Source organism: Corylus avellana, chromosome 7, assembly GCF_965113065.1.
Source record: "Corylus avellana chromosome 7, dhCorAvel1.hap1.2, whole genome shotgun sequence".
In the NCBI taxonomy this organism is placed as follows: domain Eukaryota; kingdom Viridiplantae; phylum Streptophyta; class Magnoliopsida; order Fagales; family Betulaceae; genus Corylus; species Corylus avellana.
Genome location: NC_142496.1, coordinates 1,597,674 through 1,610,263, shown reverse-complemented (window position 1 = coordinate 1,610,263; position 12,590 = coordinate 1,597,674). Strand labels below are relative to the sequence as shown.

The following is a 12,590-nucleotide window of genomic DNA, read 5'->3' as shown; positions in this document are numbered from 1 at the left end:
CAGAATTTGTTTAGGGAAAACAAATGTTGGAAGAATGTGTTAATGGTGATCTTGGAAGCTGGCTTCTTGGTAAGCTTCTCTCTTTATTTTATTGGAGTTCAAACTATATATGGTAATCCACAGAAAGATTAGAAACAATGCACTACTGTCTTTTCATGAACAACTTGTTGAGACAAGGAAATGCATAAAACACTCTCCCCCAGAAACAATCTTCAGTGACACTTCCAAGTTCATTGACAAGAAAAATTTCAGTTTTTTCCTTTTGTTAAATCGCCAATTATCTTAAAAGCTTAAGGTGATAGAGCCTAAGATTTGCAATATTGGCCAAGTTATAAAACAAATTACTTAATGAGAAATTAGAGCCTAAGATTTGCAACCCCATCTTATCAAATTGCAAGTTAAAAGAGTCTGCTTCAACTTTTGATGGGAAGAAAGTCAAACTCTCTAGTACTTGAGGAGGTATTATCTCTCATATTGACTTTTATGATAAACTTGTTATTGTAAAGCCTAATCATTGATCTAAAATTTTTAGAATTGTTGGATACTGATTTGGCTAAACCATTAATCCTTAGAATCTGTAACATTTCACTACCCTAGCTATGACCTAATCATTCATCTCAAATTATTAGAACTGTTGGATACCGATTTGGTTCAACCCTTAATACTTAGCATCCGTAACATTTAACCATACTTTTGAATTCAATGTTCGCAGCGACTTACTCTATCAGCACTGACCCGATTTTTGTCATTTCAGCTCCACTCCCCTATCAATATTCAAAGCCCTAACATGCACTATGTTTATATATATATATATATACAAAACATTTTAATCCAATTTCTTCCGTGATTCAAACCCGAGACAAACCCTTTACCCTTAGGAAGTAGGGTTTTTTATTTTTATTTTTATTATTTTTTTCTTTCTGTTTTCTTGACTGTGTATCCAGAAATGACAAGTTAGGTTAATATGTCGTGTGCCTCTTGCCATTGATACAGGAAAGGGATGCAATAATGAGAGGAGGAAGTATAAGTGCCATTGCTGAAACTAAATTGCCTGCCAGATTGTCCAAGTCCCGCAAAACACACAAAAGCCAAAGCAAAATGAACTCCTTCAATATGCCAAGCAGGTCAAGAATTTATTAGTTTTCATTGCTGATGAATTTATGCCACCAAAATCATAAAGCAGAAAACTATATATAAAATCCAAACCCAAACTTAGGAAATCACTATAAAAAAATCTAGATTACAAACACAAAGAAACTTAAAAAACTTACAACCCTTTGCAAAACCTAGACTCTGTAAGATCAACAAACTTTCCGCATGTCTCTTAGCTCGACAATCTTCTTGAAGTGATTTTTCTTTACTGAAACCTTCAATAGGCTTCTTATCGTTGAGGAGTGCCATTCGATCCACCAATGAACGAGCTTGCAACCGACACATTGAATTGCCTTTTTGAACACCAAATTAATTAGCCAACCTTAAGAACTAACAGAAACCAAAGCAAATGCAGCACAAAAAAGAAACCCAGGCCTTTAAATAAATAGGCCAACAAAAAACTACACCCAAAAGAAGAAGATCCAATAGGAGAAACACATATGAGGGAAAGTTGTCATTAGAACGGGTGCTAGCGACCCAATAAGCATATATTATTGTGAGCTCATGTATGTATTGTGGCCTCAAAGAGAACTTGCAATACCCAGCAAAGATGTCCATTTGGTAAATTGCAAACCCAAAGCTTTTAGGCCAACCCTGCAAGAAAAAGAGGAAAATATTGAGGTTTAACCGATGTTCATGTTTATCAGCAAGAGCCAAAACCCTGAAATAGTAGAAACAGAATTTCTTAACAATCGTTTATTTTGGATGCCATATATACCTGACTTGGATACGTGGACTTGCTTCCCATTGATGTCTAAGAAGAAACTAGCAAGTGCTGTGAATTTGATGAATCAATTGGATGCAATAAAAGAAGCACTGAAAAAGAGAGAAAGATTACATAAACAAATTATTCAACTTAAAATTAACAAGAAACAAGTCTGGAGCTCTTTAACCTCACAGAACGAAAAGCTTCTCGATGTAGCCTGCATTAAACAAACACAACGAAACTCAACTCATAACTTCAATAAAGACGTGTATTTGATTGATGCAAAATTTCAACAAATAAATACTCTATGAGAAGCTTAAGCTTTAAAGGAGTACCAACTTGAACTCATCATCATCATCATCACTATCACGGTGTCTCAGAAAGTTGAATATCATCAATTAATTTATGTTCTAGATGGAATCCAACACTTTTAAACAGCATTCTCTTTGAACATCGACGTAATGGACCGTTGAATGTAAATTTAACTCGAAAATTATCCGTCTTTAGCTGAGTCTGCTGAGAATGGTGTGAACCTTGGAAATGCAACCATACACGATCTGAGCTGGTTGAATTCATGATTAAATGAGACTTATGAGAATACACACGTTCACCAGTATCATTGGTGACTTCAACTTGAATTCGAAAGTAAACCTTATCTTGTACATCCTCTGCTCCAACAACAGCAGAGAAAGCAAATCTTGTATTCTTTAAATCCAAATGTAGAGGCTCATTGATATCTATTTCACATGAATTAACATTTGAAACCTCTTTACAATGGCTGAACCAATCTGGAATCTTATTTCCCACAAATATACAACCAAATTTATGGTCCTTAAGATGACGTCCCTGTTACAGGGATATGACAAATTTTTAGTAATAAGACCTACAAATAAAAGGCACATACTAACAAGTACATATATATATGTGTGTGTGTGTGTGTGTGAAAGAGAGGTACCTTACTCATTAAACGAATTTCAAGATCATCCCCCATATTTTCACGCAGTCTATGGCAATTGGAGAGGTCAATCCATTCAAGCGTTGGCGGAAGTTCTGGAATTTCTCCAAGTTTCTTGCAACCAGCCAAATAAAGTCTCTTCAATCCAGCAAATTTGTTGAGCCACACAGGAAGGCTAACAATAGCGCTACTTGATAGATTTATAAGTTTCAAACTTGAAGGGCAATCACGTTGAATCAAGAAATTAGATTCTGTTATGGCATCGTTTCCAAGATTCAACGCTGGAAATACCGTTCCATCTTGGAATAGGGCCTCTGGTGGGTAGCACGTATTAAACAATTGAGAGTCTTCTAAAAATATTGCCAATGACATGCATTTGCTAGCTTTCACTCGTATTACATTTGGTGGAAGTGCTAGAATTTCTCGAAGTTGCTTGCATTCCCTCAAACAAAGGTAATTCAATCTAACAAATCTTCTGATGCATGGAGGAATGGTAACAATATCGCTACTTTAATTCTGTCATTGTGGAGAACCAATCAGAGGTCCTAAAGAAATTTGGTTGTGAGAGGGTACAATTTTGAAGACCCAACATTTGAGATTTCGGAAATACTATTGAGGTACAATCATCTTTAGAATCGCTTGTATTCATTGGAAGCAACAATAATTGGAGTAATTCTAGCTAGCATTGATGAAGTTGGAGATTTCACTAACTAGTAAACAAGCAGCAAGCAAAGAAGAAGAATGAACATAATACAGAGGCAGAGGCTACCAACCTCAACTCATTGGTGCAGGGGGCCAATAGGGACTGGCAAAGAGATCCTCTTGGGAATCATCACAATCACAGCGTTTCAGAAAGTTGAATATCATCAATTAAATCTATCGTTTTCTCTTCATATTTATGTTCTACATGGAATCCGCAACTCTTAAAGAACACTGGCTTTGAAGGATTATATCTTGAATAATCGAATCCCCATTTAACTCGAAAATTATCCGTCTTTAGTTGTGAGTGGCATGAACCATGGAAATTCAACCATACACGATCTGAGCCGGTTGAATTACATATCAAATCAGACCTATGAGAATACATGTGTTGACCAATACCATTGATGACTTCAACCAGAATTTGAAAACAGTCCATATCTTGTGATTCCTCTGTTCCAATAACAGCAGAGAAAACAAATATTTTATTCTTTGAATTCGAATGTACAGGCTCATTGATATCTATTTCACACGAAGTAGCATTGAAAACCTCTTTACGATGGCTGAAGCAATCTGGAATCTTATTTCCAGGAAATATACAGCTGAATTCACTTTTCATACGAAGTCCCTGTGTAAGACAGATTTTCAGTGGTAATGTAGAAAGATTTTCAAAACTAATATATATAGATATTATTATGTGTTTTCAGAATATTTTAAAATTAAAGATTTTAAAGAACATTGATGAGAGTTCCCTGTTAAAAAAAAAAAAAAAGAAAAAAAAAAAGTGTAACTAGCATTCATAAGACCCAAATCAACTTTGATCTAATGATTGAGATTAAATAATTGAGATCTAAAGATTATTATTAAATAATCATTGATAATTGTTTAATCTAACGGTCATAATTAAGTTTCTGTTAAATTAGCCGTTTATGACTAACACATACCTTAGAAGCAATTTTGATTTTCTGTTTTTCTTATTTTTCTAACAGATAAGCCCTACAAATCCAGACGCACACCAACAAGTATGTATGTAAAAGAGAGGTACCTCACTCATTAAACGAATTTCCAGATCATCCCCCATATTTTCATGCAATCTATGGCAATTGGAGAGGTCAATCCAATTGAGCGTTGTTGGAAGTTTTGGAATTTCTCCAAGTTGCTTGCAGCCGGCCAAATAAAGTCTCTTCAATCCAACAAATTTGTTGAGCCACACAGGAAGGATAACAATAGCGCTACCTGATAGATGTAGATATTCTAAACTAGAAGGGCAATCAGGTTGAATCAAGAAATCTGATTCTGTTAGAATATGGTTTCCAAGAATCAATGCTGGAAATACCGTTCCGACTTGGAATAGGGCCTCTGGTGCTTTAAACAATTGATATCTTCTACCTTCTTCTAGAAACATTGTCAATGACACACACCCCTCAACGGTCATAAAAATTACATTTGGTGGAAGCCCTAAAATTTCTCGAAGTTGCTTGCATCCCCTCAAATAAAGGAACATCAATCTAACAAATCTTCTGATGCATGGAGGAAGGGTAACAATATCACTCATTGATAGATCTAAAAGCGTCAATTCAGAGAACCAATCAAAGTTCTTAAAGGAATTTGATTTTGAGAGGACACAATTATGAAGATCCAACTTTCGAAGTTTTGGAAATACTATGGAAGAACTACCATCATTAGAACCGCTTGTATTCGTCGGAGGTGACAATTGGAGTAGTTCTGCCATTGATGAAGTTGTAGATTCCTCTATGGATACAACGGTTGGCATGGATTGTCTTGTATCCTCCACTGTTTTTAACAACTCATCAACTTTTGAACAACCGGAGAGGCTGAGATATTTGCTATCTAGAAGATTTATAATCCCATCCAGCTTCCCAATGTATAGTCTTTCAAAATGTTGTAACTTAAGAATGCTATCCGGAAGATTCATAAGGTTTGTGCAACCACTTAGATATAAGGTTTCAACCCCAACGAGGTACCCAATAGATGAAGGCAATTCCTCTATACCAGTTTCACTAAAGTTGATTTCTTCTAAACATTCCATTGGACACTCAATTTTAGGGAAGTTCTTAAGCCTTGAGCAACCTCGAAGCCAAAGAATTTTGAGAGATCTCATCTTGAGGCTTCTCGGAAAACTCTTAAGATTAGAGCATCCTTCAAGTCTCAAACTAACGAGTTTATCAAGGAATCCAACAGAAGGATGAACCTCAACTAAATTTTTGCAATAATCAAGATCCAATTTCTCTAAATTTGGGATCCTTGAAACATCAGGGAATTTTCTTAGGAATTCACAAAAAGAGAAATTCATAGTTGTCATGTTTTGGAAATTCTGTCAATAAAAAGCGGAAACAAATTAGTTTGAAAGAAGTTTACAACAGAAGCTAAAGGAAGAAATATTAAAAACAATAATTCTACCTGGACTCCCTCAAATTCCTTGGGGTGACTATCCTGCATTCTTAAAACAACAAGGTTCTTTCCACAAAAATTAGATGGCAAAGATTTTCCAGGATATTTGCGCCAATCAAGCAATCTTAACTCATTAGAGAGAAAACTAGGTTCTTCAAAAAAGTGTGCATTACGGTTTATAAATATTTTGAGCATTTTCATCTTCTTGAAGGCTTTGGGACTCAAGTGTATCAAGTCCGGTTTAGGCAAATCTATCAATATGCCATCAACTTTGTTTGTTCCCTGACAAGACAATGTAAAGTTAAGTGTATTAGTGAAATCCAAACATAGAGTTCTCCATGTTTTAACACATCTAGAACTATTATTCTTGTCTTGATAAAAATTAAAAATTAAATATTAAAAATTTTACCAAACAAACAGTAACGGGCATGTGTGGTAAATTTTTCGAACGTAGTTTTTTTATTTGAGATTTTTTAAAAGAGTTTTTAACAAAGTAAAAATGGAGAAATGTTTTATGTATCCACATATAGAAATTCGTTCGTTAATAATGAAAAATATTATAAAAACAAAAAATGAAAAGAGTTTTCAAAACAAGAAAGAATTAAAATAAAAAACTAAGAACTAAAAAAATATATGTTGGATGTTGGCCTCCACAAGCAGCCCCCATCCTCTACCGAAGGGTAAAGGTGGGTCTCCCCTCTCTCCCCTTTGCGAAAGGGGGTGAATATTAAAGAGTTTGTATTTCTTTTTTCTTTTTCTTTTTCTTTTTTTTTTTGTTAAATATTTTGTAGTTTGTTTTGAAAAAATATTGTCTTATTAAAAAAATTTACTTTCCAAAAATTATGCTTTAAACTTTTAAAAAAGTTCATTATAATCATTATAACCTTGAAGTCCCATAATTTGAAGCCAGATTGTTATTTTGTAAGTTTCAAACAAAATTTTTATTTTGCAAAATCTCAAGAAAGGTCATGATAATTTAACTATCCTGTTATTTGAAAACAATTTTACAAATGGTTTTACAAAAACACATCCAATTAAACAGTATACTGATCTATATATTGCAATTATGGTATAATTTTAATTTGGTTTTGAAATAAAATTAATTCTACTTATTCAATTCTCTTTTGTAACATATATGTATCCACATGCATATATTTGCATGTAACTTTTCAAACTTTTTTTTTATGCAAAAAAAAAAAAAAAAAAAAACAAGTTTCAAATTTTTTCTAGTAGCTTAATTAACTCTTGAAAAGAAACAAATGTAAAATTGAAAGGAATTTTAACATAATTCTTACCGTATTTTCTTCTAGAACATGACGAACATCTTCATGAAACCACAATCTACTGCGGTTACCAGGTTCTTTGGGTGATTCTTGTCGAACAATTTCTCTACCCATTTCTTGTAGCAAGTCATGCATCACCAATGATCCGTCCCAAGACTCAGTTATGAGACACTTATCTTTTAGTTCTTCGATGCCACTATATGAGTGAAAACCACATCTATCTAGTATTTTTGTCACATATTCTACATTCTCTCCTTTAAAGAAGCATGCGATGTCAAGAAAAATATTCTTCGCATTTTCATCCAATCCATCAAAACTTATTCTAAGTTTTTTTTGAATATCATTGTGAGGAATTATTTTGTACACATCCAATTTATTTTTCCAATAAAGTATATCTCTACCTTTTAGAGCTGAGCCTAGCACTGATAAAGCTAGTGGCAATCCCCCAGCATAATGTACTACATCTTCGGTGATTTTCACATAATCATCATTAGGCATGTCTCTATTGAAGGCATGCCAACTAAAGAGCCGAAGAGCTTTGTAGTGATCCAATTCCTTCACCTCGTAGGTTAAAACTTGATGCTTAATTAGTAAACCTTTATTTCTTGTTGTTATGAGGATTCTACTTCCTACGCCAAACCAATCAATTTTTTTAGCTAACTTTTCTATTTGGATTGACTGATCCACATCATCAAGAACTAAAAGTACCCTTATTAGGCGAAACCGCTTCTTTATCAAATTAATTCCTTGATCAACATTGTCAACCGTTAGACTTGAACCTCCTAGGATCTTAGAAAGAAGTTCCTTTTGCAAACGGATCAGACCGCCCGTTTGGCTGGAAGTTTCTCTGATGTCTTCAAGAAAACAACTACTTTCAAAATCAAAAGCAATCGAGTTGTAGATAGCTTTGGCGATAGATGTCTTACCAATTCCACCAGTTCCAAAAATCCCTATCATGTATGTATTGTCGTTTCTCCCTAAATGTAAAAGCGACTTCACATCTTGTACACAAGACTTTATTCCAACTGGATATTGGGCAACTTGGAAGTATGTCTTGTTTACTAATTTTGAATTCACCATTCCAATGATGTCGTGAATAAATTCAGGTTCATCCCTACCAATACAAGAATAAAAAAAATAAAATAAAATAAAATAAAAAACATCTAATGAGTTACCTGCATATAAAAAAAAAATTGATCAAAAAAGTAGGACTAGAAAGAAAAGTTAGAGCTACAAAACTATACATGCCACAACAAAATAATTAAAGTTCGTTTTCAATTGATTTTAGGTCATGAATAATTTATTGAAGCAAATTATTTATACCACGCGCCTAAAAGAAAAGGATTGGTTGAGTTTAATGAATTCTTGAACAAAACTTATAAAAAAGATTAATTGCATGTAAGCATTTTTAAATGTAAAATAGGTCACATGCATATGAAAGCACTTGTATACCGATGTACTATAATTAGAAGAAAAGAAAAAATAAAAGAAAAAAGGAACAATATAGATGGAAAATGCAAGAGTGGCTAGAAATACATGTTCCCCGCCAATTGAATGCCGGACAAATTGGCCACTTCTTTTAGGGCAGTCTTCCACTCCTTCACCTTCGTTTCATCCTCCTTGAACCTTTTTTCAAGTTCAGTCAATGCTTTTCCAACACTATTGATTTGATGTCGTATATCGGAGGGATCTACGTCGTAAAACAATGGTAAAACATGTTGCCCCCTTGTTTTTCTACACTCGAGAATTTTCATTAGCTCATCCAAACACCATCGGGATGATGCATAGTTTTTAGATAGTACAATGATTGAAATCTCAGACTCTTCAATAGCTTTGACGAGTGCCGGTGAAATTTCCTCTCCGCTTCTAAGCTTGTCGTCCGTGAAGGCGTTGATTCCATTTCGACGCAAAGCTGCATATAGATGGGCAGTAAAAGTTTTGCGAGTATCTTCACCTCTAAAACTCAAGAATACGTCGTAAGTCCACCGAAAGATGAAAGAGGAAGAAGAAGAGGAGGAGGAGGAAGAGGAAGAGGAAGAGGCTCCATGGAAGGCCATGGAAGAACTAGTGCTTAATCACTCCAAAAAATAGAGAGACAGAATTGCAGAACTACCTGATCAACTCCTTCGGTGGAAGATATATAGACAATGATCACATGCCACGTTGCATCATAAAAAGAAGACAATCATTGTTAATTAACTCAAATAATAAATTTTTATTATTATTGACAATGAAAAAAGTCTAAAGCCTTAATTTCAGAATAATTATTGGAACTCATCTGTATTTTATTGTAGTATTCAAGTCATTTAGACATGAGGGGACAATCATTGTCAAGGCAGGTACGTGCTCCTCTCTCGTGCAATTTTATCAACGGATTGCAATCAAATTTCCGTTTGTTGGTAGAAGCTAGTCATACCATCAGATTATTATATTTTTTTAGTGCATTTAAATGAGATGATGCACATGTGCCGTTTCTAGTACTCAATGTGAGACGTCAGGGCATACCTCATTGTTACATCATTAAGAGTATCATTTAAACAATAAAAAATAAAAAATTGATTAAATTGTATTTTATTATTATTATTATTTTTTACATATTCACACAATAAGGGAAGAGAGATTCGAACTAGTGACCTTAGATTCATAAGGCATAGTCTCCAACCGATTGAGTTACCCCTTAAAGATAGTCAAATTGTAATTAAAGCTTGTATAAAATCTAATATTACATATAGTAAAGAACCCATGTGAGATTTAATACCAATAAACACATTTATAATCTACAAACCTAACATGGACAATTCATCTTTTAACTTTTTGGCATCGCACCCATGGAATATTTAATTTGTTGTGATTTTCTAGTTTATGAATTATGCGGCCTACGGTGAATGTTGAAATTATATTAAAAATGCATTCTCTCTTAGGGAGTATTTATGTGCTTGATTTTGTACATAGGAGTTATAATACTTAGGGAATGGGAATATTTTGGAAAGTTAACATGCTATACACTAAAAGTCTAGTGCATTTTCATACAGCAGTCCTCTATAAATTAATAGACCGGAAGGAAGACAAGTTTTGAGATAAGATTTTATCCATACGTACCAACCATTATATATTTGTTGAAATATAACCAATTTTCTTAAAATTGAAACCAATTATTCCTAAATTTTTGCCTCCTTTTATCCGTAATAAATTCGTGGGACCTTGAAATGTTTGAATATATGCCAACAAACATGTATGATGTTCCCCTCAACTCCCAATTAAGAAATCAAGCTTCATTACAGACCTCCATCTTCACACCCATGCCAATCCATAATCTAAAACCAAAATGCCTCCGAAGAAAATAGAATCGATCGACGGCGAGCGTGGACTTGGAAAGTCCTCAGGTCTCCAAGACCACCGCACAGATGCAAAGCGAAGGCAGAACTTGCATCTCCGCCGTCCCCGAGACGCTCACCAAGATCAATGGCAAGGACACATATATACATTCCCCAGGTCGTCTCCATCGACACAATTTCAATAAAAAAAAATACCAATAAAAAATGTAGGTGGTCAATAAAAATTGATTGAAATCTGTTGGGGGCTTCCCCCAAGCCATAAGGTGGTACTCACATTATTTTATTTTATTTTATTTTTTTAACAAATACCTTTAAAAATTAATTTTGCCTTTTCAAATTTTTATTATTATTATTATTTTGTCCCCTCTACCATCGTCTCATCATGTCTAATTAATGACCGACATGAATGACTTGAATACTACAACAAAATACAGACGAGTTTCAATAATTATTCTGAAATGAAGGCTTCAATTCAGGTTTTGTTTGACAAAGACTTTGTTTTTCCTTTGTTATTGTTCATCACAATTTCGTAAAAAAATTAATATAAAAACATTCTAATTTTTTTTTTTTTTTTTTTTCACTTTTTATTACTATTTAAATAAAAAAATCAATACAAAACAAAACGTTTTCACTTTTCCATACCGAAAATTCTTTACCTTTTATTTATTTATTTATTTATTTTTTTCACATTAATCTACATCAACTACGGTATCTAAGGAAAATGCTTTGCTAAACAAATTAAAGTCTTAGACTTTTCTCATCAGAGGATATCCTTTTCATTTTATTGTTAGGATTTAACGTTTAGTGTTCACTACAAAAAAAAACAAGGTTTACTAACGCTTGGAATAGAGGCGCTTTAATAGAACATCCCCTTATAGGGACGTTTTATTGTGTAAACGACACAAAATAAAATTAGCAACGCCTGCATAGAAAAACGTCCTCTTAATTCGAGACATTCCAATAGGGCATGCCCCAATTTAGTTAATTAAGTGCGCCTAGTTGGCAAGCACCCTTAATTCGAGACGCCTGCTATCCAGGCACCCTTAGTTAGGGGCGCCTGCTCTTAATTAGTGGTGCTTGCCAGCTAGGTGCCCTTAATTAAGTGCGTCTGGCTGGCAAGCGCCCCTAATTAAGGGCTCCTGGATAGCAGGCGTCCCGAATTAAGGGGCGCCTGGATGGCAAGTGCCCTTAATTAGGGGCGCCTGCCAGCTAGGCGCACCGAAATTATTTTTGTTAGTGCTCGAGCATAATTTCTCGCCTATGATTCCTCAACTCTCGCCTAGTACTTTCCCCCTCAATGTTTTCCCTCTCCCCATACAATATCTTTAATTCAAATAAATCTTATGAAATTTTTCATTAATTCTAACGCAACACCCACCCACTCACCACCGAATCCCTATGAATTAGTCGCACGTACGTGATGGCCGGTTGATCCTGTCCGACTAAACAACCTTGACTGACGAAATGTGGGTTTTGATAACGAAATGGTAGTTTAATTTGATGGGGTCGTAATGTAAAGTTTGTAGTTGATGGGGGTATATGGTAATCGAGTGGTCATAGTTCATCGGGGGGAAATGATAATTATCCCTAAAATTTACAAATTAACCTTTTTTTTTTTTTCAAAAAAAAAAAAAAAAAAATTATGGGTTGGTTGCCGGTTTGGTAGCCACCCCCTTTGGGGGAGGAGGTGGCCCCTTGGCCACCCGGTGGCTCGCCGCCAACCCTGGGGTGCATTGCGTGCCACCCCGCAGGTGGGGTGGCTATCGTGCCACTCCCAAATTTGGCTGGGGGTAGCCGTGCACCACCCCCAGCCACCTCTAGGGTGGCGGCGCGGCCACCCCCAACCAAATCAATGATGGCCCGAAGGCCACCCCCACCTAAGGGGTGGCATGCGGGCCACCCCATGGTGGCTAGGGGTGGCCGCACGTCATCCCCGACCATTTCTGGGAGTGGCTCGTTGGCCACCTCCTCCCCCGCCCTCATTTTTTTTTAATATTAAAAATAATTTATATATTTGATACATTTATTTACTTTTAAATAAGAATGAC

At 35.1% G+C, this 12,590-nt stretch overlaps 1 protein-coding gene across 1 annotated transcript; it reads right to left on the bottom strand.

Annotated features, from left to right (window-relative positions):
- Positions 1-1,281: 1,281 nt before the first annotated feature.
- On the bottom strand, positions 1,282-9,264 carry LOC132185550 (TMV resistance protein N-like). The gene is made up of 11 exons (XM_088518135.1): positions 8,744-9,264; positions 7,220-8,321; positions 5,934-6,206; positions 5,193-5,847; positions 4,558-5,117; positions 3,656-4,140; positions 2,814-3,318; positions 2,198-2,704; positions 2,046-2,075; positions 1,871-1,968; positions 1,282-1,746 (listed from the first exon to the last, which is right to left on the bottom strand). The coding sequence occupies exons 1-8, from the start codon at positions 9,262-9,264 to the stop codon at positions 2,225-2,227; spliced, it is 4,581 nt and encodes a 1,526-aa protein (XP_088374261.1). The 3' UTR covers positions 1,282-1,746; positions 1,871-1,968; positions 2,046-2,075; positions 2,198-2,224.
- Positions 9,265-12,590: the final 3,326 nt, after the last annotated feature.